At 49.8% G+C, this 26,485-nt stretch overlaps 1 protein-coding gene across 3 annotated transcripts in view; it reads left to right on the forward strand.

Moving 5' to 3' along the window:
- The window catches only part of LOC140402273 (BRD4-interacting chromatin-remodeling complex-associated protein-like), a 42,984-nt gene extending 30,623 nt beyond the window's left edge, over nucleotides 1-12,361 (forward strand). For all 3 annotated transcript variants that reach the window (XM_072489915.1, XM_072489916.1, XM_072489917.1), the window contains 5 exons: nucleotides 660-721; nucleotides 5,155-5,303; nucleotides 7,481-7,575; nucleotides 8,890-8,992; nucleotides 11,095-12,361. In XM_072489915.1, the coding sequence (XP_072346016.1) occupies nucleotides 660-721; nucleotides 5,155-5,303; nucleotides 7,481-7,575; nucleotides 8,890-8,992; nucleotides 11,095-12,263 (1,578 nt within the window). In that variant the 3' untranslated portion in view covers nucleotides 12,264-12,361. The remainder of the gene's footprint in view (nucleotides 1-659; nucleotides 722-5,154; nucleotides 5,304-7,480; nucleotides 7,576-8,889; nucleotides 8,993-11,094) is intronic.
- The last annotated feature ends 14,124 nt before the right edge of the window (nucleotides 12,362-26,485 follow it).

Genomic DNA, 26,485 nt, shown 5'->3' on the forward strand with positions numbered 1-26,485 from the left:
TGGTTGAGTTCCTGCAGTGCATCTTGTTGATGGTTCGCACTGCTGCCACTGTGCGTCGGTGGTGGATGAGGTGCTGCCCGTACAGGTTGCTTTGTCCTGGATGGTGTTGAGCTTCTTGGGGTGTTGTTGGAGCAGCGCTCATCCGGGCAAAACATATGCTGGGTGGAGCGTGATTGGCGAAACCGGTGACTTTAGACCCATGGTTCCGAAAGTTGTTCTTCACTGGCGGTTTTCCTCACCTCCTGCCTGTTGTTGACTCGTCGATAGAGATTGATGGCTATGATTAGCCAACAGCTGCATTCTTGCTGGGTCAATATCCTTGGGAACTCTCTCCCCATCAGCACTGTGGGTGTACCTACACCACATGGATGCAGCGGCTCAAGAAAACGGCTCACCGCCTTCTGGAGGGACAACCACAGCAAGGTCCCCAGGTGGGATGGGCAACCAATGATGGCCTAGCCAGCGACACCCACATCTGGCGAAAGGATTAAAAACACCAAGGTGTTGACTTTTTCTTATTAAATCCTGCTGCCATTGGAAGGTGACGCTCGTCATTTCCCTTTGATCTCCCTCGATGTTTCCAACGCGATGTTTCCGTTGATCTGATTATTGAAAATATTTCTGCACTCATTGCTCTTTCTCCTGCTATGTTTCCGCAGATGGACAATAAGTTGGGAGGATTGAAGGTGCCAGTGTCCCTGAAACCCACGAAGGAAGCTGTGTAAGTCTTTGGCTATAACCTGCCAAACCCCTCCCCTTTTTCCACCTTTACCCGCCATGGTTCTCAAATTCCTCCCTTATGTTTTCCCACTTCCCCACGTTAATAGGCACCAGCAAGTAATTAGGAAAGTTAATAGAATATTATTGTTTATTCTGAGGGAAATTGAATACAAAAGTCGGGAGGTTATGCTTCGCTTGTACCGGACACCTGGAGTACTATGCACGGTATTGCTCTCCTTATTTGAAGGAAGGATGTAAATGCATTAGAAACTGTTCAGAGAAGGTCTCAGAGAATCATCATAGAATTTACAGTGCAGAATGAGGCCATGAGGCCCATCGGGTCTGCACAAGCCCTTGGAAAGAGCACCCGACCTAAGCCCAGACCTCCACCCTATCCCCGTAACCCCACCTAACCTTTTTTTTTGGCCACTAAGGGCAATTTAGTATAGCCAATCCACCTAACCTGCACATCTTTGGGCTAGTTCACTGGACTAATACCAGGAATGGGCGGGTTGTCTTGTGAGGAACGGATGGAGACGTTGGGTTTGTATCTGCTGGAGTTTAGAAAAATAAGTGGCAACTTGATTGAAACCTTCAAGATCCTGAGGGGTATTGACAGGGTGGAGGTGGAGAGGATGTTTCCACTTGTGGGAAAATCTAGGACTAGCGGGGGGCTCACTTTAAAAATAAGGGGACGTTCATTCAAGACCAAGATGAGGAGAATATTTTTCTCTGAGGTTCGTGAGTCTCTGGAACTCTCGTCCTCAAAAGGCATTGGAAGCCGAGTCTTTGAATATTTTTAGGGCAGAGGGGGATAAATTCCTGATGAGCGAGGGGATGAGAGGTTATCGGGGGTAGGTGGGAAGTGGGAATGTGGACGTTACAATCAGATCAGCCATGACCTGAATGACGGAGCCGGCTTGAGGGACCAAATGGCCACCTACTGCTCCTAATTCATGGGCGCTATTCTCCACCCCTCCCCCCCCACACTGGGTGGGAGAATTGCCGGGGCGCCACGCGAATCGCGCCACGCCACCCCGACCCCCGCACGCGATTCTCCCACCCCCCGGAAACCAGCGGCGCACGATTCGCACCTGACCGCTCGTGTTGGTGCGGGGCCGGCGTGCGTAAGACATTCCCCGTGCATGCGCAGGATTGGGCTGCCCCAACTGCGCATGCGCGGGTTGGCGTGGCACCCATTTGGCGCCGCGTAAGGACGCTGGAGCGGCGCCCTGTGGGGGCCAGAATAGGTCGTGTCCGGGTCCTGTTTACGCCGTCATGGAATCCGACGGCGTTCGTGACGGCGCAAACACTTGGCTTCAATATCGGAGAATCGCCCGCCATATGTTTGTATCTAAATGTAAGTTATATAAAGCTCTTGTTAGAGCCTCAGTGCTGGGTTGGTTTCTGGGTGTCACACCTCTGAGAGCAGATATTGGTCTTGGAGGGGAGTATTCATCAGACTGATACTGGGGCTAAAAGGGTTGCAGAAATGGTCCTTAAATATAAACGATCAAGGGGCAACCTAACTTAGGAGGTGAAAATAATTGATGGAGCACATCAGTCAGATAGTGTGAAGCCACTTCCCCTGGGCAGTGATGAACTAGGGGGCAGACGTAAATTCAGAGCCAGGCCTTTCAAGGGTTGGTGTCAGGAAACACTTCCTCGCACAAAGGGGAGTGGAAATCTGGGAATCTCTCACTCCAAAAAGCTGTCCGGTGTGGGGTTGGGGGGGGGGGGGGGGGTCAATTAAACATTTTGAAAGTGGGGAGCTTCCTGTTGAGTGATGTGTTTCCCCTCCGACGATTCTTATTCATTGAAAATTGAAATTGAAAATCTCTTATTGTCACAAGTAGGCTTCAATTAAGTTACTGTGAAAAGCCCCTAGTCGTCACATTCCGGCGCCTGTTCGGGGAGGCTGGTACGGGAATCGAACCATGCTGCTGGCCTGCCTTTGGTCTGCTTTCCAAGCCAGCGATTTAGCCCTGTGCTAAACAGCCCTGTTTGCTTTTCAGTACGGCGATAATTCAATTTGCTACCGCAAAACTAACCAAAACACTCTGGTACGAAGTTTATCCAAATATGCCGAAGAATCTTAAGGCATGCAGGTCAGGGGTGGGGGGGGGGGGGGGGGGGGTGATAAGGCTGCGCCTGCTGAGACGGCAACCATCCCCCACACCTCTGACGGCTGAAACTCTGAGCGAAATTCCCACCATTGAGCTCAACAAATCCCGGCGGAGTTTGGCTCTGGAACTGAAACATCCCTTGCAAGAGCCACTAGGTCCAATTTGGTCCACCCTCGACACCATTCGTTAAGGGGCTCATTCTTCGGTGGGCAAGGGAGCTCCGCGATATCACTTATCAAGGCCACCCAATTAGGATTTAGAGAGAAGGGACTGCAGATCTGGCAAGGAAGCGAGCACTATTTAACAACATGAAGTCCATGCTGTACAAGAAAAGAGTAAGCTTTGGGTTGATTCACTCTGCCCGTCTCCGCATCACGCTTAACTGTAAAGATCACCCTCAACGTGCTAGATGAGGCTGATTCTTCAGCGGCACATACTGAACCCCTGACTGGGTATCTATTTGTTGCTTCGGTAGATTTTATGGAGGTAATGACTGGTAATTGCGCGCTTTCAATACCTGGTCATTGTTGTCTACACTCAGGGTCACTAAAAATGGACCTGTTGAATGTGGACTAGTTTCTCATCTTGATCCATACTTTGGCTTATGGGTAAAGACAGCGCCGGACTCTTATTTTTATTTTCAAGTCAATTTATTCGTGCATGTCCAATTGGTGCATGTCCTTGGCCCTGTGAGGGTATCTTGGCTGATTCTTTCATAGAATCATAGAATTTACAGTGCAGAAGGAGGCCATTTGGCCCATCGAGTCTGCACCGGCTCTTGGAAAGAGCACCCTACCCAAGCCCACACCTCCACCCTATCCCCATAACCCAGTAACCCCACCCAACACTAAGGGCAATTTTGGACACTAAGGGCAATTTAGCATGGCCAATCCACCTAACCTGCACATCTTTGGACTGTGGGAGGAAACCGGAGCACCCGGAGGAAACCCACGCAGACACGGGGAGAACGTGCAGACTCCGCACAGTGACCCAGCAGGGAATCAAACCTGGGACCCTGGAGCTGTGAAGCCACAGTGCTAACCACTGTGCTGCCCACCAAATCCCAGTTAGAGGACCTAAATGTCTTGTCTTCATTTGGAGAAGATTAAATAGACCATAAAGAGGATCTTCTGTGAAATGTTACCGTAGGTGGCAGCCTTTGCTTCTCTAACCAGTTTATCGCTGTCGACTGTTAATTTAATCTTTTTTTTTTTGCGTAGGGGAAGTTTGTTTACTTGTTTGGTGATGTTTGGGGGGAGCTGTGTCAAAGTGTTGGATTATACTTTGTCTGCTCCTTGCCTCTATCAAAACCAATTAAAAAATGTTTTTGAATTGAAAACGGAGATTGGTAGATTTTTGTTGGGTAAAGGGGTTAAGGAACCAAGGCAGGTAAACGGAGTTAAGATTCAGATCAGCTGTGATCTAACGGAATGACGGGATAGGCTTGAGGTTACGGGGGTGAGACACGGGGAGAATGTGCGAACTCCAGTTCCTATGGTGTTGCTGTTACGATAACATCACCTGCAGCCGGGAGGTGACATTTACAGTTCGGAAACAGGTTCTTTGTGACTGGCTCCTCTCCGCTGTGTACACATGGTGCACACAAGCTGCCTTCTCCCACCTATCAGCGTTTTTAAAAGAGATTATTCGTTCTTTGGATGTGGGCCAGCATTTGTTGCCCATCCCTAATTACCCTTGAATATTTCAGAGAGGGGGGGGGGGCAGTTAAGAGTCCACCGCATCGCTGTGAGGGTCTGGAGTCACATGTGGGCCAGACCGGGTAAGGACGGCAGATTTCCTTCCCTGAAGGACATTAGTGAACCGGATGGGTTTTTTACGACAATCGGCAATGGTTTCATGCTCATCATTAGACTTTTAATTCCAGATTTTTTAAAATTGAATTCAAATTTCACCGTTTGCCGTGGTGGTGGGATTGGAACCCGGGACGCTAGAGCATTCCCCTGGGTCTCTGGACTACTAGCCTAGCGACAACGCCACTATGCCCTCGTCTCCCCCTATCTTCCCCCTACCCCTTCTGCCTCATGTTGATCCAGTTTCCCCTTAAATGTATCTGTACCACTCACCTCAACCTTCTCCCCATGATAGTGAATTCCAGACTCTCTCCACTGTCTGGCTAAAGAAGTTGCTCCTGAATTCCTTATTGGATGCACGAGTGACTATTTTACATTGACGAGCTATTTGGGATTACATTGATGGGTTTTGGGTTATTCTGTGACTGGAAATTGCCAAGAGTTGTTTGCAGCGGCCCCTCTGTCATAAAACAGCGTTGTCTCTGCACCAATTTCAGGGTATTAGACAGTCTCCACAAGCATCAGGATGCAGTACTACATCCGGACTACACGTCCTGTTTCCGGTCGCACGACGACATGGTCCACAGGCTGCTGCCGTACCACCTTTACCAGGGGACGCTACCATCTGGCGAAGAGCACAGCAAAGGTAAGATCTGGGTCCATTGATTGGGGTGGGGTGCTTGCAAACTTTCATTTCCAAACCTGCAGCCTCGCCCTTTCCACCCCACTGTTCTGGTGGGGTGGAAAGGGCGGTGCCGTGACCTGTTTGCTATCTGCAGTTTGGGTGCACAATTGTCCTACTACTAAACTTCCCCGGCGCTGCCTTGTCTCGATCCCGGGCGCACAATTCGGGGAATCCTGTGCAAAAGCGCTTTCTCATGCGGGCCCGCAGCTCCTGCGTGCAGTGATTGTCCAACGGAACTAACTTTGCACAGCGATATAATCTGAAAAAGAAACAGAAAATGTTGGATGAACTCAGCAGATCTTTGGAGAGAGAAACAGAATTAACGTTTCGAGTCCATATGACTCTTCCTCGGAGTTCAGTCGTACGGATTCGAAACGTTAACTCTACTTTTCTACTTTGTATAACTTTACAGTGACCTTGGCCAAAGTTTACACACGCAGATTTTCAGACTGGCAGGGATGTGGGGTGGCTGCTGTAGTCGATAGGTCCTTTCTCAAAGCAGCAAGACTTATCACCTTGTGGCGAATAGATACTAACTTTCATATATGTGAGCAGTTGTTGAAATGTGTTATCCAGTTCAAAGAATTGTTTTCGGTCGGGGGGGGGTTATAGTTCATCTTGTGCGGGTACACTTAAGTTGTGTTAGGGAGGGAATTCCTGGATTTTGACCCAGCGACAATGAAGGAATGACGGTGTAGTTCCAAGTCAGGATGGTGAGTGGCTCGGAGGGGAACTTGCAGGTGGCGGGGTACCTAGGTATCTGCTGCCCTTGTCCTTCTAGATGGTAGAGGACGTGGGTTTGGAAGGTGCTGTCTTAGGAACCTTGGTAAGTTGCTGCAGTGCACCTTGTATATGGTACACTTTTAAAAAAATTTAGAGCACCCAATTCTTTTTTTTTCCAATTAAAGGGCAATTTAGCGTGGCCAATCTTCCTAGTCTGCACATCTTTGGGTTGTGGGGTTGAGAACCACGCAAACACGAGGAGAATGTGCAAGCTTCACACGGCGGTGACCTGGGACCGGGATCGAACCGGATCCTCAGCGCCATGAGGCAGCACTAACCACTGTGCCGCCTCCTTGTACATGTCTGACACTGTTCGTTGGTGGCGGAGGGAGCGAATGTTAACGAAGCTGAATGGGACTAAGAAATCCTCCCAACTTTCCCCCATCTTACCCAAGCTGTTAGGTGTCTGGACAAGAATAATAACCAAAGGTTCTGAGTGATACAGAGCCAGTCTGGAAGAGGGCAGGCCGGTTAATGTGTAAGCTAATCCTCAACCTTTTGCATTGATGGTCAAAGAGTTTTGAGTAAATAATGTTTCAAGTTGCAGGAAGGTCGGTAACCAGAGAATGGCGATTTAAGATAATTAGCAAAAGAACCAGACAGAGATGAGAAATATTTTTAGGCAATGAGTTGTTGTGGTGTGGAATGCGCCGCACGGAAGCCGGTTCGGTCAAAACTCTCAAAAGAGAATTGGATGAATGCTCGGTATGAAAACAATTGCAGGGCTCTCTGGACAAGAGCGTGGGAGTGACTAGATAGCTCTTTCGAAGGGCCGGCACGCACACGATGGACCGAATGCCCTCTGTGCTGCACGATTTTGAGAGTCCCGCTCCAGGCGCCAGCCAGCTCCATTCTTCAACTTTCCAGATGTTGACAGCTCTCTGCACCACTCCAGAAAGTTCCATTTATTGTGTTTTCTTTTTTTTTTTAATTTAGACGACCCCATTCATTTTTTCCAATTAAGGGGCAATTTAGCGCGGCCAATCCACCTAGCCTGCACAGCTTTGGGTTGTGGGGGTGAAACCCACGCAGACACGGGGAGAATGTGCAATCTCCACACGGACAGTGACCCAGAGCTGGGATCGAACCGGGGACCTCGGCGCGGTGAGGCAACAGTGCTAACCACTGCGCCGCCGTGCGGCCCTTTATTGTGTTTTCTTAACGAGGGCCAGGTTTCCTGTTCCCATCAAATAAAAAATCTTCGATTGGTGTATTGCACTCACCGCGGAGGGCACTTGCACCATCTTTTATGTATCCAGATCCCACCTCCCTTTCCTCCCTGGTTATTTTTGCTAATTTAAAAAATGTATATTACATAATTGAAACCTGCAGCACTAAATGTTTCTCTGTTTCAGTGGACGAGGAATTCGAAGCTGTGTCTACACAGTTACTGAAGCGGACCCAGGCCATGCTGAACAAATACAGAATGCTGCTGTTTGAAGAGGCCAGGGTAATGCTTTCTGATTCTGACATCCCTGCCCTGACACTCAGACACCTCCGATATTGGATATTTTCTTTCCTTTGTTGGGGGAGGGGACGGGAGGAGATTGGATGTCACATTTGATTTGAACACTGATCTGTCAAAGCTCCTGGGACGGCATTACAATCCGGACCAGACTAATTACACTGACATCGGCACTCTGGGCGACGCTCGAGTGACTGTGGGGGGGGGCTGTGGCCGGTGTCAGCCTGATTCCGAATCGCAACAGCGCAAACCTGCCCATGATTGGGCCATTAAATCGGTGCTGTCACTGGGGGCCGGGAGGTGGGGAGAGGCGTTCGGAATGCTAATGGCAAACAGAGGAATTGATTGCCGCCTCGTCTGAGAGGCTGCGGCTGGAAAAATCTGGCTGGGGGACTGTGGGATCCCAGCCCTGCGCTGAACCTGCGTTGCGACTCGAGGCTGCTTGACCGGGCTCAACACACACCAGGGGGCAATACTTTTTTGGGTGATTTTGGAGTAGCTGATGAGTTACTGAACAGCAGGGAGTGGTCAATAAATTGGCAATGGGCATGTTCCAAAAAAAGAGCAACAATTGTAGACGAACACCGACGATCTTAGCAGCCTTACCATAGAGCTGTGTAAAATTACAGATTGGAGCAGCAAAAATAAACAAGTTATCTGTGGAATATTTGCCAGGAAAAGAGCAGTCAATGCAGGTTCATAAATCCAGGGGCATCCCAGTTGAACTTTGCTCTGCCCAGACCTCCATGTACAATGAGTGTGAGGACCTCTCCCCTCCAGTGGTCGGTTCTCTCGGGTTATACAGGACGGACAGTTCAAACAGTTGCTAATCTGTCCCTTAAGAGAAGCTTGTGCAAATGGCTAAACCCAGGTAACGAGCTGCATACAGACTGCTGCTCTCAATCAACGGGCATCTGTAAACTAAGTGGATTTCGGGTCATTGTGTTTTATTTCTGTGACATTCCCTCGGTATCGCCCCCTCTTCCCTCGCCTCCCCCGCCCCCTCCCGAGGAAGATGGGTTATCCATGTGGCTGGACGTTTACAGATGTCCAGTGCCGCCACACCCCTTGTAACGGGACCAAAGGTGGCGGGGGAATTCTTGAAGCTTACCGTACGCCATTAGTTTTTTGTGAAGGTTGTTGCTGCAAACGGCCGTGTAGAATCCCGTGGGAAGTTTGGGCTAAGATTCATTCACGTGAAGAGGTTGTCGATCTGTAAATCGCACTTGGCTCTGATCTTGGGAGAGGGTGTTTTCGGTTAGCACTCCACAATGACGCGGTGTGTTTCTGAATCTACAGAGACTGAGCCCCTCTGCCGAGATGGTGATGATCGACAGGATGTTTATCCAGGAAGAGAAAACGTCCCTCACCACTGACAAGCAGCTTGCAAAAGAGAAACCGGGTAAGGCTGGCGCCGGTTACCATGTCCGACGGCAAGACCCGCTCCTCTTAAAGGCTGCATCGAGGTGTTGGTGAAGGTTGTGTGGCAGCCGTCTGCCTTCCCAACCTGACCTGATCCTTCGGTGAAGATCCGGTTCGGCTGTGTTGAATTCTCTAGCATATTTCTGCTCTTTGGACCCGCTTCGTCAGGAGGTTTTATTTAATACATTTAGAGTACCCAATTCATTTGTTTCAATTAAAGAGGCAATTTAGCGTGGCCAATCCACCTACCCTGCACATCTTTGGGTTGTGGGGGCGAAACCCACGCAGACACGGGGAGAATGTGCAAACTCCACACGGACAGTGACCCAGAGCCGGGATCGAACCTGGGACCTCGGCGGCATGAGGTAGCAGTGCCACCGTGACGCCCCTCATGCAGGAGGTTTGCCCTGAAGTTGAGAATTGGGAGAGGTTCAGATTGTCCATTATCCTCTTCTGAGCTCCCCATGGCAATGTGCGCTGCGGAAAGACGAAGACGGTCTCTATCTGCACTAGCGGAGGCTCCGGTACCACGTGCCTAGTGTATAGAGTGAAATAGAATCACAGGGCGGAATTTCATGTGCAAGATTTTGTGGCCAGCGGTTTTAACCGGGCAGGAGGATGGTTACCGTAAATCTGTGCCTCGTGGTTATTGACCCCTCTACTAAGGGGAATTGGGCGGCACGGTATCTTCACAGCGCCAGGGACCTGGGTTCGATTCCCGGCTTGGGTCACTATCTGTGCGGAGTCTGCACGTTCTCCCCGTGTCTGCGTGGGTTTCCTCCGGGTGCTCCGGTTTCCTCCCACAAGTCCCGAAAGACGTGCTGTTAGGTGAATTGGACATTCTGAATTCTCCCTCTGTGTACCCGAACAGGCGCCGGAATGTGGCGACCAGGGGCTTTTCACAGTAACTTCATTGCAGTGTTAATGTAAGCCTACTTGTGACAATAATAAAGATGATTATTATTATTAATGTTTCTTCCTATCTATGGCCCTTGGCTCTTTGAAAGTGCTGCCAATTAGTCCCGTGTTCCCTCCTCTTTCCCCATCACACTGCAAATGTTTTCCTTGCTTAAACTCCCTTTTGAAAGTCATTATTGAATCTGCTTCCACCACAAACTCGGGCAAGTCAGTCCAAACCATCATAACTCGCTATTTTTCAGAAGAATTCCCTTCGTCTTCCTCCCTGGTTCTTTTGCCTCGTTTTTGAAAAAAATCGATTAACAATTTAAAATATCTGAAAAGTCGACGGTGATGTTTACAAAAGAAATGATTCTGCTCGAACCCTGAGCTAGGCACAAAGTGAATTGCGCAGTTACCGGAACACACACAAAAATAGTCCTGCTTCCCCGATCACACTGATGTTTCAGCATCCGTAAAGTTGGTGCCAACCAGGTAACAACGCCAACAACAATTTGCATTTATATAGCATCTTCAGCATTGTTAAACCCATCCCAAAGTGCTTCATTTTGGGATGTTATCAGATGAAAATTTGACACTGAGCTACATAAGAGATATTAGGGCAGGTGACCAATAACCTCTTAAAGTAGATTCTAAAGAGTGTCTTTAAAGGATAGAGCGAGAGAGACGGTGAGGTTTAGGGACGGAATTCTGGCCCTTCGAGCATAGGCGCAGCCAACAGTGGCGGAGTGATTAATATCACAAATGTTCAGGGGCGGCACCGTGGTTAGCACCACTGCCTCATGGTGCTGAGGACCCGGGTTCGATCCCAGCCCTGGGTCACTGTCCGTGTGGAGTTTGCACGTTCTCCCCGTGTCTGCATGGGTCTCGACGCCCACTACCCGAAAGATAAATTGCCTCTTAATTGGAAAAGAAGAAACAAATGATAAAAAATTTTTTTTTTTAAATCACAAACGAATGTTTGGCCAGAAGTAGAGGAGCATGGGGCTCCCAAAGTGTTGTGGGGCCGGAGGAGATTCCGGTGATCGGGAGGGGTGAGGCCACAGTGGAATTTGGAAACGAGGATGAGAAATTTAAGATCGATGCTGGAGAGGAAGAAAGTGTTTCTTTTTAAAAACAAATGTTTTCAAATTTAATTCATTGTTTCTTTTCCCCCCACTGTAGACGAATATGTGGCATCTTCCTCCAGATCCCATAGCCTCGCTACCTCTTCTCCATCCCCCTCCTGTAACACAGCAGCTTTACTCGAAACCCCTCGAATTCCCTCAACTCAAACCGCAACGCAGATCCACCCAACAAAATTGGTGATCAAGCACTCGGGAGGCTCCCCTTCTGTCTCGTGGGCACGGGACGGTGATGACGAGACGCTGCACACGCGAAGCCGGCCTCCTCCTATGAAGACATACGAGGCACGGAGTAGGATTGGCTTGAAGCTGAAGATCAAGCAGGAAGCGGGCCTCAGCAAGGTGGTCCACAACACGGCCCTAGACCCGGTGCATCAGTCCGTCACCACGAGCTCAGTGATCAAGAGCACAGAATGTCCGATGGTGACCAGCGACGGCCAGATGAACGGAACGCTCGATCACGCCGCACCCTCTCCGGCTGGGAACAAGCCGCCTCGTAGTGCCAACTATTGTAAGCTGCCGCCACGTAAGACATACCGGGACAACGTGCAGTCACTTTCAGCTGATCGAACTGCCGGGAACCCATCTCAGGGTGGGCCCGTTAGGGAGGAGGACAGCAGGAGGGAAACGGCGCCCAAGTGTGAGGAAACTTCCAAAAGTGTCATAGCCACTTGCAAATCTGTGGAGAGTCCGAAGGTGAGGACTGGGCGAGGCAGAGCCGGGGAAAGCGCAAAGGGCTCTAACCTCACTAGGAAGACTCGAACCCACACGGACCTCCTTCCTCCCAAATCTGAGGAGCCTCCCGGAGGGAGAGCTGACGATGGCGCTGGGGGACTCATGAAGGAGCTGTCGGACGTTGAGGACGAGTTAACTCGCGGCGTCATCAAAGCAGACCCTCCGGACGGGTCCTGGGAACTGGCGCTCCCACCTGCCAAGAGGAGCAAGTCCGAGTCATTCGACATGGACAATGCCAGTTTCTCCAGTGATAGTCCTCAGGACGACACGCTGAATGAGCATTTGCAGAGTGCTATTGACAGTATCCTGAACTTAAGACAACCACAGTCTGTGTCGGTAGCTCCAACCCCAGTGTCAAATCTGTACAATTCCTCAGAAAATAACTCTTCGCCTTTCCCCCCCACTCCCCACTCAGACAGCTATCTTGCACCCAATCACAATGGAGGCCTTGGCACTAGAACTTACACTAGATGACTCAGTCGACCCAACTCGTATTTTTTTCCCCAATGTTGGTACAATGGCTGTGCTGTAGAACCGCCACACAGCTCATTAAAGAGATGGTATCCCTTTTTGTGAGCCTACCATTGTGGTATTTTATAAACATTGCATCCAAAAACAATCTTGCTCAACGCGTCCTCAAAGCTTTTATCATTAGTGAAAGATGCAGTGATAAGCCCTCCCAGTGTAACCTGTGATGAGATTGTCGACACTCGCGTTGAAGCTTTGTACCTTGGTTGGAACAGGTTTGGATGGAAGGGCCATGGGGTTGGAGAAGGCACGGTGCAACTTTGGGGCGCCGTGTCCTTGTTCTCGTTAAGGGGAACAGGTAAAGCAACCTAAAGATGCAGAACATGAGAGTTGGTTTGTGATAAATTCACATGGTTAACCAGATGATTGACCAATATACCTTAACCAAAAAAAAAAAAACCCCGCATACACATGGTTTCTGAGTCTTCCTTGGAGTGTGCACAGTCCTTTCCGATTGTGGGAACATTCATCGACATTAATGGAGTCATAAGCGGCAGTACTTGTGTGAAATGTGTTCCCCCTCTCCTTCCCAATGGGGCCTTTACTTTCTCCTGTTTCCACCCTGGGGGAGAGAATCCATTTCCCCCTTGACACCCACCCCCAAGTGCCATATTGGCACCTCTCATCAACTGTAGATGGAGGCAGTGATATCAAACTGGCGTCTGTGAATAGGTGCCAACGTAGCGTTAATTTAGCTGCCATCATCTTTGATGTCTGGGTCATCATCCGGGATCTAGCCTCCCCCCATTGATATGGGCCGCTATCTCATTTACTGTTTTAAAAAACGTGTTCTATAAGTTTCCTTCAATTCCTTGCTTGAATTCTCAGTTCCTTGTGAAATTCCCCCATTTACCTCTCCAACCGATATAATGAACCTCGACAGAAGGACGGTTTTAGTGAAATGATCTTTAGTATTGGTGCTGAATGGTGTAGGGACCAACCTGTCCTCTGATTACATTTGTTCTTCAGGAGCATGCGCGCTGTTTGTTTAACCCCCGCCCCCCCCCCCTTAAATATTTAGCCTGGCTGTTTTGGGCATTTAACTTAAAAGGGTCAACTTCTGCCAGACCTGCACGGGTACTCTTGGATTACTACACAGCTCAGAGGGGTCGTTGGTGGGGACTCTCTCTTGTCTTCGAGAGATTCGCTTGTTACCTTCCTGGGGTTGTCAACTACAGTTGGGCGAATTCCTGGAGGCCTTGTTGGGGAAGTGCATGCTTCGAACCAGCTTGCCTGCCTCCTGGCTGCTTGACCTGTCCATCCTCTCAGTCCCACCCCCCGCATACTCCCACTGGTCACTTTAATGCATCCATCGTTCTGTTTTACAACCCCCCCCCCCCCCCCATCGACTGGAACTCTCCATTACCCAATCTCGCGCTTCCCCCTTTGAAGGCTCAAAGGAAATTAGTCTGCCCACCAATAAAACAAGTGGAGATTTGGGGAGATACACGGTCACCACTGTTGCTCTTGTCCGCTGGCTGCAGCTTTGCAGCAACTGTAGATAGAATCCAGCGTCCCCTAGTGTGAAACAGTTTATTAAATATCAACCACCCTGTGCCCTCCATTACACCTGGGAATGGCCAGGCCCTGGGGAGAGGTTAGGGGGGGGGGGGATATTAATTCTGATTTTGCCAATCCCCATCTTCCCTTGACTGCTAGAGAGAGATTACTAGAGTTGATTTGAGGGAGAATGAAAGATGAGCTGGGAAATCGGACGAGAGTACATTAAAGTATTTTATATATATATATATTTTTATGAAAAATTATGTTTGTTATGGTTTATTGCAGAAATGGGGGCGGCTCATGGGGTTGTTATAATTTTTTTTGAATTGAGATTGGTCAGTAGGCATTGAGTAATCGGTGGGCGTTTCGGCTTCAGGAAACAGATTTGGGCCTCACCTGGCCCCCGCAGTTGGATCTTTTTCCAACTCCTAAATTGGGCGGTGGGATAGCTCCGTTCCAGCAGAAAGAAAGGTATTCCCCGTCTCCTCTTGAGTGAGGGTGGGTGTCACCTTAACAAGATGAGATGTTGGCAAATGTGCATTCTGTAGGTTCTGGATTACGTTTTCTGTGTGAGAGAGAGAGACAGAGAAAATAATTTGTTCCTGGGATATAGGCTACTGCCAAGGCCAGCAAACATTGCCCTTGGCGAGTACTTGGTTTCAAAGGACGCGGTCAGTAAAAGTTATCCTCTGATGTACCCCACAGTAGGGAGGTTTACAAAGGGGAGTAACCTCAGTCTGCACCCACAGCGTGATTTATTTTTGAAGTGCGTGGGATTCTGTAGCTCTTTGACTGGGGGACTGATAGTGAGGAGCAGCAGGACAGATTTAGACACTGCCTCCAGGAGAGCGAGAGTGACAGCGACAGGCCGTATCCTGGCATCTTACCTGTACAATACAAGGTACTTTTTCTGTTGGAAAATTGTGCCCTGATCTTCAAGATTCCGGTGTCAGAATATGAAAGTTAACTTGACATATCCCTTTCCCGTGAACACCCTAATGATATCAGCCCCCAGTGACCAACATCTCTGGTGACATTTCAGCTTTTTTTTTAATGTCCTGTAGGAGCTGGAAAGAGGAGCAGACATTTTTGTGCGTAAATAAATGGTTAGTGATGCTGGGACAGTTTCTGCAGGTGGATCCTTAAATTCAGCCTCCATTATTGTCCGTGAATTAATTTCAGCAGAATTATTGATCAAGAGGTTAACAAATCCCTCAATTCCAGTCACTTTCAAAGGTTGTGTAGGTTTATTGCTGCTGTTTGATGTACACCCTGAGACTTTAACGGTGAAGGGGTGTTCCGTTGCAGAATTATCTCCGTCTGTACATTTGCATCTTTTTCTCTGTCTGTCTCTCTCTCTCTACTCTCTCTGTCTCTCTCTCTCTACTCTCTCTGTCTCTGTCCGTCTGTCTCTCTCTCTCTCTGTCTCTCTCTCATCTCATTTCATTTTCTCTCTGTCTCTCTCTCTCTGTCTCCCTCTCGCTCACCGTCTCTCGCTCTCTCTCTGTCTGTCTCTCTCTCTGTCTGTCTCTCTCTCTGTCTGTCTCTCTCTCTGTCTGTCTCTCTCTCTGTCTGTCTCTCTCTCTGTCTCTCTCTGTGCGTCTGTCTCTCTCTGTCTCTGTCTCTCTCTGTGTCTCTGTCTCTCTCTGTCTGTCTCTCTCTCTCTGTCTGTCTCTCTCTCTCTCTCTGTCTGTCTCTCTCTTTCTGTCTCTCTCTCTGTGTCTGATTCGCTCTGTGTCTGTCTCTCTCTGTCTCTATCTCTGTCTGTCTCTCTGTCTGTTTGTCTGTCTGTCTCTGTGTCTCTCTCTGTCTGTCTCTCTTTCTGTCTGTCTGTCTCTCTCTCTCTGTCTGTCTCTCTGTCTCTCTCTCTTTCTCTCCGTCCACTAGCCTCCCCCACCATGCCCTCCAGATTTGGGGGGGGGCGCCTTTGCAAATTCTGAATTGTGGTTGGCATTCTTGCTTTAACATGCTGGGCGGCGACGTATCTATTTCACAACCCATAAGTAGGCTGGGGGATATCGATCCACCATCGGCTCCTCAGGTGCTCAGCTTGTTTTGTGTTTTTTGTAAAAATGTAATTGTAGTGAAGAATGTTGATTTGGATTTTTTTTAAAAGGCTGGTTTCAGAATGAAGTATTAGTGAAGAGATTTCCTGCCAGTCCTTCCCAGGAGCTCAGTCAGGACAATTGTAAATGTATGAGTCAATCTTTTATGTTCTCTCTTCACCGTCAATTTTCAGTGAGCAAGGGTCCTGTTCCAATATTGAGTGACGTGGAAACCCATTTCTTGAAAGAGGAATGGTGAATGTTAATGATTTATTTTTTTGCACTTGTGGGGCAAGGCTTTGCTCTATTCTGATCTGTGCCAACTCCGAACATATCTCAAATCCCTGTCCCCTTTTTATTGCAGCAAGAGCTCTCCAAATTATGTTCCATTTTTCTACTGGAATAATATGAAATTTTGCAATTTCTGTGTTGCCAATTTTTTTTTTTTTAAGTGTGTGAGGGTCTGAGATTGCAGCCAGATCCCATATATGCTGATGATGAAATCACGTCAGCATATTTATAAACCTGATCTTTTTTAAACAGGGGGTGCTTTCTTGGTTTTTCTCTGCTCCAGTTCTCTGGAAAGCTGTGCACCAAGTGCCAGCATGCTATTTGACTGCAGCGTGCTTCACGTGAACCTGATCCTGTCCTTTACATTTGGGGAAGGACGGTGATGTGGGCTTCGGGCCCCACCTCCATCCCAACCCCCTTGTCTGTGTGGGTCGAAGCCCCCAGGGCATCCTTGCCAATTTAGGCAGGTGCCTGATCGCCACAGGAGTCGAGTATTTTAACCAAAGCTGCAGTTTCTCCGTCAGTGGCTCCAGTTGAGGTTGCCTGTGGATGGCACGGTAAGGGTTAATGCCGCCCGAGAGTTGAGTTAGCTGACCTCAACCTCGTTCGCCCTGTCTTAATCCCGCTGTCAGCCTTGGCATTCCCGAGTTGGGGAGAAATGGAAAAGCTAGTCTTCCCCAATCACCACTCTCCAACAGTGCCTTGCTGGGTGCTGTAAAGTGAATAGACGACAGGTGAGTGCAGGTCACCTCTGGCTGCCTCACTCCGTCCCAGACCCTTACTGTCAAGAAAGGCTGGCAGGAAAAAGAGGGTTTCAAGTGGAACCTGTACCCCAGTAATGGGGCAACCTGTCCCCCAGGTTGGGGGCGGTGGCGGGGTGGGGAGATACGAGAATCCAAATCGTAAGCTGCAGGAACACTTTTTTTCTGAACACGTTCTACGTTTTGAATTACTGGCTAAAGATAGCTGCTGCATTTCCTAGCGTCACTCTCACGTGAGGGTGGTTGGCAACTGCAAACACGATCACTTGGCCCAAACTGGTGCCGAATTGGCAGGGAGCGGGTGAGATACTGGTTTCTAAACCTCTTTCCTGACATTGCTGATCTCTCTACTGACAACCCACAACCACCGCGCTCTCACCCTGTTCAATCACCGTCTCCCATGGTGGGGGATTTTCGGGCAGCACGGTGGCGCAGTGGGTTAGCTCTGCTGCCTCACGGCGCCGAGGTCCCAGGTTCGATCCCGGCTCTGGGTCACTGTCCATGTGGAGTTTGCACATTCTCCCCATGTTTGGGTGGGTTTTGCCCCCACAACCCAAAGATGTGCAAGGTAGGTGGATTGGCCACGCTAAATTGCCCCTTCATTGGAAAAAATGATTTGGGTACGCTTAAAAAATTTTTTAAACATTTTTAAAAATTGGGGGATTTTCTGACCCCTATCAAGTTGAATCGATTTATAAATAATTTGCCCAACTTGCATTTCGATGTGCATTGTTATCCACTTTTGAACACAGCTCCCCTTGAATGAAAATGCTTCACCATTCCACGTTTTTCTTCCCTTTATGAAACATTTTCTTTCTCTCCCTCCGTTTCTCATGTGTTTCTTTCCTCCCGTTTACCTCCGGTTTTTAATCCCTCTTCCCCTCCTTCGGGTTTCTCTCTCTCCCACTCTTTGAATCTCTTCACTCTCATCTTCTATCTGTTTTTTCTACTCATTGTGTGCCATTAATGAAAAATTATACTCCAGTTCAGTAACTGCCATTTTTAAAACTTTCCTGCCGCCTTAACCGAGTTTAACTGGTTACTGCCGAGTTACACTGTACCTATCCCTTTACCTGTCCTGGGAGTGTTTGATGGCGGGCAGTGTAGTGGGAGCTTTACTCAGTATCTAACCCCGTGCTGTACCTGTCCTGGGAGTGTTTGATGGGGTCAGTGTAGAGGGAGCTTTACTCTGTATCTAACCCCGTGCTGTACCTGTCCTGGGAGTGTTTGATGGGGACAGTGCAGAGGGAGCTTTACTCTGTATCTAACCCCGTGCTGTACCTGTCCTGGGAGTGTTTGATGGGGTCAGTGTAGAGGGAGCTTTACTCTGTATCTAACCCCGTGCTGTACCTGTCCTGGGAGTGTTTGATGGGGACAGTGTAGAGGGAGCTTTACTCTGTATCTAACCCCGTGCTGTACCTGTCCTGGGAGTGTTTGATGGGGACAGTGTAGAGGGAGCTTTACTCTGTATCTCACCCCGTGCTGTACCTGTCCTGGGAGTGTTTGATGAGGACAGTGTAGAGGGAGCTTTATTCTGTATCTAACCCCGTGCTGTACCTGTCCTGGGAGTGTTTGATGGGACGATGCAGGGTAGAAAGGAGCTCTTTGGTGAGGGGGAATGAAGCCTCAGTGGCCACCAGTTTGCCTCTCACTGGATATGATCGGGGAGGAATGGAACACACTAACAATGGAGAAAGTTGTTTGTGTAAGAAAATAAGTTTGCGTAGGTGTTGATTCCAGTGGCTATTCAGCTGGTTTGAAAGCACATGGTTTATCCTCCCTCTGTGTTGCGATCCGATTCCAACCCACTGTTAGCACATTTAGCTGCATCTAGTAATCGTATTTTAGCCCCAGATTAGGTTATAGTTTAGATCAAAGTGCTGCCCAGTGTTGTCTTACTCATTGATCAATTACTCCAGTTTTCTTGACAAAGCCTTCACTTACACAAAATCCTACCTGGACTTGTACAGAAGTAAAGATCCTACTCTCTCCTCCCTTTCCAAGTGAGGTACAGAGTTGAGAGACCCTGCCTCTCATCTCGTCCATTCAGGAAAAACCCTACCCGTTCTGATTTAAACTTTGCCTGCCCTTCTCTACCTGAGATCCACGGTGTGTTTTTGTGCGGGAGTTCCTAACATCAATCCCAAACTTTCTTTCCTTCAGTTTGAACCCATGGATTTCACGGCGGCAGTGGCCTGAATTCCGATTTCTGCTTTCGGTGGATGTGATGTGTTCATCACCGGCATTATGAACTGTCTTGTCTCGGGATTTGTGTTAACAGGGTCTCTATTCTCCCAGGTGATGTTCTGCGGTGTATGCCAAATGGAACACCGATTAGTAAGGTCAAGGAAGCTGTGCCGTTACATGCTGTTGCCATAGTGACTGTCTTTCAGGCAAAGGTTGGGGCCCAGGAAATCTGGGGCAAAAGTTGCCTGTTGGGACTTGGCATGAATTTTAAGAACTTTTTTTAAAAATTGGGGCAGGAGTTTGAACAACCGCATCACGTGTACTAACTAACCCTCTGAGTCGGCCAGTTCGGTCTGTGCACACCTGTCCAGCTGTGTAAGGGGATGCTGTGTCTTTTCAACTTCCTTGGAACGAAAATGGAAAATCCCTCAACCCCACATCGCGATCAAAGACCTCGCCCCTCTTTTGTGTCTCATACCCTAGCATTTTCCAAAGAGGGATGGGGGGGGGGGGAGGGGGGGGAGGAAGACAGATCCCCGTGTCACGGAATGCAGTGCACTCTGCCCTCATAACGTTCCCTGGGTTTAGGGGGGGGAGATTTAAAGCCACCACTTTCTGCCTATGCTTGTTCACCTGCAGACCAAGATGATTGTATATATAATATTGGAGAGAGAGGTCTCATCAATTTGTTATACTGTTTAAAAAGAAGAAAGTTGTTTTTTTTTTTGGAGAGGTTATTTTCAGCAGAATGTTCTGGGGGCCTTAACCTGACCATCATTTAAAAGGAAAACTATCAATGTTCTGTGAATAATGAAGGATGGTGATTGAAAGTACTGTGACCTGATGTCTCCATTCGCTGTACAGGCTCAAGCTCCTTCCTTTCAAAAAAAAAACAAGTGAACATTTTTGTACACATTTATATTAAGCTATTTATTAAACAAAATGTTTTGTAATAAACAAAAATCTTAAAAGAAGCAAAATGTTGGGCTGCTTTTTTGCACAGAAGACACGTCCTCTGTCCCCCTCCAGATTTTATTCTCCGAAGTCCGTGATCTTGCCTGGGATCGGAATTGATTGCACGGGACATGCCACATGACTAGTCCATGGTGGTTCGGAGCAGCACTGCGGCGCAGTGGTTAGCACTGCTGCCTCACGGCGTCAAGGAACCGGGTTCGATCTCGGCCCCGGGTCACTGTCCATGTGGAGTTTGCATATCCTCCCCGTGTCTGCGTGGGTTTGACCCCTACAGCCCAAAAAGATGTGCAGGGTAGGTGGATTGGCCACAATAAATTGCCCCTTAATTGGAATTGTTTTTTTAAATAGTTTGCATGCTCCATTAGAACCCCCTCCCAACTTTGCTATTTACCCTACTTTTGTAAAGGCCCCGAAGAATCCAGCACGAGTTTTAAGGATACAAAATAATAACGTTAATTTACTATAACAATATATACATAATAGTAGCAGTAACTTCCCTTGCTACCTTCTCCTTCCTCCTGGTTCCTGGACTGGCCAGCTTATTTATAGTAGGAGTTTCTCCGCCCCCCTCATTGGGGAAGTTCATACTCCCATAGGATTGTGGGATAGTCATTAGTCCCCAGCCAATCGTCAGTAGGCAGGTTATAACACCTACCTTTGTGTTGTAGCCCTCTTTCCTCCACCCTAACATATTTGTGTGTCTTCTCTTAAATGCATCTCTACTATTTGCTTCAGCTGCTCCACCTGGTCACGAGTTCTACAGTCTCAGCGCTCCCCAGTTTCTTTTGAATGCTCTTATGGTTTTTAAATTGGAGCTGACTCCCTCTCCAGACTGTGTGTCTCTCTCTCCAACCCCTGGGTCACTGCCCCCATAGGGTCGATCTCCTCGCACTGCATGTGTCTGCCTTTGGCCAAATTCCCCCTCTGAACACCTCACGCATCTTTCCACGCCTTTAAAGTTATCCTTAAAACCTCGCTCTCTGAAACACCTCCCTCAATCCGCAGCCCACTTGATTTGATGCCCAACTGAGGGGTATTTTGGTATGCCTCGTTGTGTTGGAGTTGTTGAATGAAGCCAACATGTAACAAGCTGATTCATAACTTTTCTAGCAAGGGTTTCACCAATACACTCACCTGGAGCAATGGTGCCCTCTCCTGGTATAAACACCACGGCCAAGCAACAGTATTTCAGACCAATAGCACCATATAATTCAGCCCATCGTACCCGTAATGCTCCTTGGAAAGGGCCCATCCAGTTACTCCTCTCAGCTCTTAATTCGTAGCCCCACAACTTCCTTTTGCAAACATTTAACAAAATTCCCTATTGAAAGTTGTTGCTGAAGGTGTTTCCCATGGCATTTCAGGCTGGAGACCGTGTCTCCCCATTTAACTGTCTCAAAACCCCTTGTGATTTGGAACACCTTGAGTAAATCTCTCCTTAATCTTCTATGCTCTGGCACGGTACCGTAGTTAGCACTGCTGCCTCACGGCGCCGAGGACCCGGATTCGATCTGTCCGTGTGGAGTTTGCTCATTCTCCCTGTGTCTGCGTGGGTCTCACCCCCACAACCCAAAATGATGTGCAGGGTGGCTGGATTGGCCGCGCTAAATTGCCCCTTAATTGTGTGTGGGATGGGGGGGGGGGGGGGGGGGAGAGAGAGAGAGAGTGAATTAGGTACTCTAAATTTTAAAAATAAAACAAAAAGCATTCTCTGCTCTGAGGAAACAATCCCAGCTTCTCCAGTCTCTCCCCATTAACCCTCAACACTGGTCCCATTCTAGTAGCGCAGTGGGTAGCACTGTTGCTTCACAGCGCCGGGGTCCCAGGTTCAGGTCACTGTGCGGAATCTGCATGTTCTCCCCATGTGTACGTGAGTTTCCTCCGGGTGCTCCGGTTTCCTCCCACAAGTCCCCGGGAGACGTGCTTGTTGGGTGAATTGGCCATTCTGAATTCTCCCTCCTTGTAACCGAACAGGCGCTGGAGTGACGACTGGCGGCTTTTCACAGGAACTTCATTGCAGTGTTAATGTAAGCCTACTTGTGACACTAATGAAGATCATTGTTATTATTAAATCTCACCGTGCCCCCTTTACAAGGCCTTCACAGCTTTTCCAAAGTCTGCTGCCCAAGATTGGACACAGTCCTCCAGCTGAGGCCTAGCCAGTGTTTTATGAAAGCTTAGCAACATTTCCATGCTCTTGTGCCCTATCGCGAAGGATCCCATTTACCTTTTTAATAGCCTTCCCAACTTGTCTTGCCATCTTCAAAGGTTTCTCTGTTAATGCTTCCCTCTCCCCCCCCCAAATTAAAAAAATTACCATTTAGTTTATTGGGAAGGTAAGATCGCCACAGTCCCAGATGACCAGAGGCTGCTTTCCCCTTTGAGGGAGAAAACTGACTGGTGGTGATTTAACCTGAGGGTCGCCACACCTCAGGCGAGGGGGGCAAGGTTGCAAAGACTGGGCCTTCATGAATAACCTTTACTGTATTTAGTTTATATTTCTTCTTCATCCTACCTACCATGAATCGCTTCAGATTTTCTCTCCAATTTAATCTGTTGGCCCATTTCACCAGGTCTGTGTTCAGGTCTCAATATGCTGGAGTTTGTCATTTGCACACATTGAAACCATGCTCTGGATGCCCAAGTCATTAAGTAAAGCGTTTACCACTAGTTTTTGCTTCCAACCATTCAGCTATATTAACAACACGCAGTCACTGACCCTTTAATCCCATATACTTCCATCTTCCACACACTGCACAATGCACCATCCTCATCAACTATTCCTCCGTTTCTACATCCAAGAACTTTGTTATGTTTGATTTTTCAATTCCTATTTTCAAGAGATATTTGAGGCAGGTAATTTACGGCGTCTGCGCTCAATAGTTCAAACCTGGAATTTCAAAACAGTTACTGTTTACACAGAGGTTTAATTATAGTTTTATATTTGTTAATTCACAAAGACACCCCCCCCCCCCTCTGTTCCAGAGCTGCTAAACGCAAATATGACCCCCTACCCAGTGGATTTAGAGTCCCAAAATCATCCTCTGGTCAACACGCCCCTCGACTGCCACTCAACAAAGCACTCGCACCATCTTCACTCTCAGAATCACAGAATAATAGTGCAGAAGAGGCCCTTCGGCCCATCGAGTCTGCACCGACGCACATGAACAACACCTGGCCTAATCCCATTTACCAGCACGTGGCCCAGAGCCTTGAATGTTATGGCGGCCAAGTGCTCATCCAGGTACTTTTTAAAGGATGTGAGGCAACCTGCCTCTCCCCCCCTCCCAGGCAGAGCGTTCCAGACGTGCCTCTCCCCCCCCCCCCCTCCCAGACAGCGCGTACCAGACCCGCCTCTCCCACCCTCCCAGACAGTGTTCCAGACCCGCCTCTCCCCCCCTCCCAGACAGTGCGTTCCAGACCCGCCTCTCCCACCCTCCCAGACAGTGCGTTCCAAACCCGCCTCTCCCCCCTCCCAGACAGTGCGTTCCAGACCCGCCTCTCCCACCCTCCCAGACAGCGCGATCCAGACCCGCCTCTCCCACCCTCCCAGACAGTGCGTTCCAGACCCGCCTCTCCCACCCTCCCAGACAGAGCGTTCCAGACCCGCCTCTCCCACCCTCCCAGACAGTGCGTTCCAGACCCGCCTCTCCCACCCTCCCAGACAGTGCGTTCCAGACCCGCCTCTCCCACCCTCCCAGACAGTGCGTTCCAGACCCGCCTGTCCCACCCTCCCAGACATTGCGTTCCAGCCCCGCCTCTCCCCCCCCCCCTCCCAGACAGTGTGTTCCAGACCCGCCTCTCCCACCCTCCCAGGCAGAGCGTTCCAGACCCACCTCTCCCCCCCCCCCCCTCCCAGACAGTGCGTTCCAGACCCGCCTCTCCCACCCTCCCAGGCAGTGTGTTCCAGACCCTCTCCCACCCTCCCAGGCAGAGCGTTCTAGACCCGCCTCTCCCCCCTCCCAGGCAGAGCGTTCCAGACCCGCCTCTCCCACCCTCCCAGACAGTGCGTTCCAGACCCGCCTCTCCCACCCTCCCAGGCAGTGTGTTCCAGACCCTCTCCCACCCTCCCAGGCAGAGCGTTCCAGACCCGCCTCTCCCCCCTCCCAGACAGAGCGTTCCAGACCCGCCTCTCCCACCCTCCCAGACAGTGCGTTCCAGACCCGCCTCTCCCAACCTCCCAGACAGTGCGTCCCAGACCCGCCTCTCCCCCCCCCTCCCAGACAGTGTGTTCCAGACCCGCCTCTCCCACCCTCCCAGACAGTGAGTTCCAGACCCGCCTCTCCCCCCCCCCTCCCAGACAGTGCGTTCCAGACCCGCCTCTCCCACCCTCCCAGACAGTGCGTTCCAGACCTGCCTCTCCCACCCTCCCAGACAGTGCGTCCCAGACCCGTCTCTGCCCCCCTCCCAGACAGTGCGTTCCAGACCTGCCTCTCCCACTCTCCCAGACAGTGCGTTCCAGACCCGCCTCTCCCCCACCCTCCCAGACAGTGTGTTCCAGACCCGCCTCTCCCACTCTCCCAGACAGTGCGTTCCAGACCATCACCACCCTCTGGGTAAAAAGGTTTTTCCTCAGCCCCCCTAAACCTCCTGCCCCTCACCTTGAACTTGTGTCCCCCTCGTAACTGACCCTTCAACTAAAGGGAACAGCTGCTCCCTCTCCCCCCTGTCCATGCCCCTCATAATCTTGTCCACCTCAAACTTCTTCTTCCAAAAGGTGCACAGAGAGACCTCTGTGATCAGCAGCCTGAAGGAAGAAGATGGCTCTGTAAAGTCATCGCAGTCTGACATCCTGAGGATCAGCAAATCCTTTTATGCCGGACTGTATGACCTGAAGCTAACAGATAACACTGTTTCCCAGACCTTCCTGGTGTCTATCACGGAGGTCATAGGCGACAGCGAGCTGGAAAACCTGGACAAACCGCTAACTCTGGATGAGCTGACAAAGGCCGTCAGGTCCTTTGAGACGAGTAAAACTCCCGGAAGCGACGGCTTACCGGTTGAGTTGTATTCAGCTCTGTGGGACTGGATGGGCCCAGACCTGCTGGAAGTGTACGAGAGTATGCTTCTGGACGGCAGCATGTCAGAATCCACGAGGAAAGGCATCATCACCCTCATCCACAAGCAGAAGGGGGAAAGGGAAGAAATTCGAAATTGGCGACCCATTTCACTGTTGAATGTTGATTATAAAATTCTAGCAAAGGTCATCGCCAATCGGGTCAGGTCTGCTCTGGAGTCGGTGATCCACCCTGACCAGACCTGTGCTGTACCCGGCAGGAAGATCTCTGATACGCTCGCGCTACTCAGGGATACGATCGCCCACGTGCAGGACAGGAGGGTGGACACCTGCCTCATCAGCCTTGACCAGGAGAAGGCTTTTGACAGAATATCGCACACCTACATGATGGGTGTGCTCTCCAAAATGGGGTTTGGGGAGGGAAATCGCAATTGGATCAAACTGCTCTACACAAACATCTATAACGCGGTCTCAATCAATGGGTGGGAATCAGGAAGCTTGCAGATCAAATCCGGAGTCAGGCAGGGCTGCCCTCTCTCCTCGGCCCTGTTTGTGTGCTGCATAGAACCCTTTGCCGAGTCCATCAAGAAGGATCCGGGTACAAGAGGAGTGACGATCCCAGGCAGTGGAGGTGTGGAAGTCAAGGCCTTCCTGTACATGGGCGACGTCACCGTCTTCTGCTCGGATCCTGCGTCTGTACGCAGGCTCTTGAATGCCTGGGACCAGTTTGACCTGGCCTCGGGAGCCAAGGTAAACCGCGGCAAGAGCGAGGCCATGTTCTTTGGGAACTGGGCCGACCAGTCCTTTGTCCCCTTCACTGTCAGGCCAGATTACCTGAAGGTGCTGGGGATATGGTTCGGAGCCGCTGGGGGGTGCACCAAAAACTGGGAGGAGCGCATCGCCAAGGTAAGACAGAAACTGGGCTGGTGGGAGCAACGCTCCCTCTCCATTGCGGGCAAAACCCTGGTCATCAGGTATGAGGTACTCTCAGTGTTACTGTACGTAGCGCAGGTCTGGCCCATTACCCGACCCTACGCCACAGCAGTCACCCGGGCCATCTTCAAATTCATCTGGAGATCCAAGATGGACCGTGTCCGAAGGGACACCATGTACAAACCTCTGGAGAAGGGAGGGAGAAACGTACCCAACGCCTCCCTCATCCTGTTGGCCACCTTTGTGTCCAGCTGCATAAAGCTGTGCGTGGACCCCCAGTATGCAAACACCAAGTGTCACTACATACTGCGGTTTACCTGTCCCCGGTGTTACGAAGGATGGGCCTGGCCTCATTGCCGCGGAACGCTCCAAGTAGTTGGACCGTACCGTACCACCTGTCCCTCGTGGAAAAGTGTTTGAAGAAAAACACCTTTGACCACAAGGCAATGAAGCAGT

Source organism: Scyliorhinus torazame, chromosome 25 (genome assembly GCF_047496885.1).
Source record: "Scyliorhinus torazame isolate Kashiwa2021f chromosome 25, sScyTor2.1, whole genome shotgun sequence".
Taxonomy (NCBI): domain Eukaryota; kingdom Metazoa; phylum Chordata; class Chondrichthyes; order Carcharhiniformes; family Scyliorhinidae; genus Scyliorhinus; species Scyliorhinus torazame.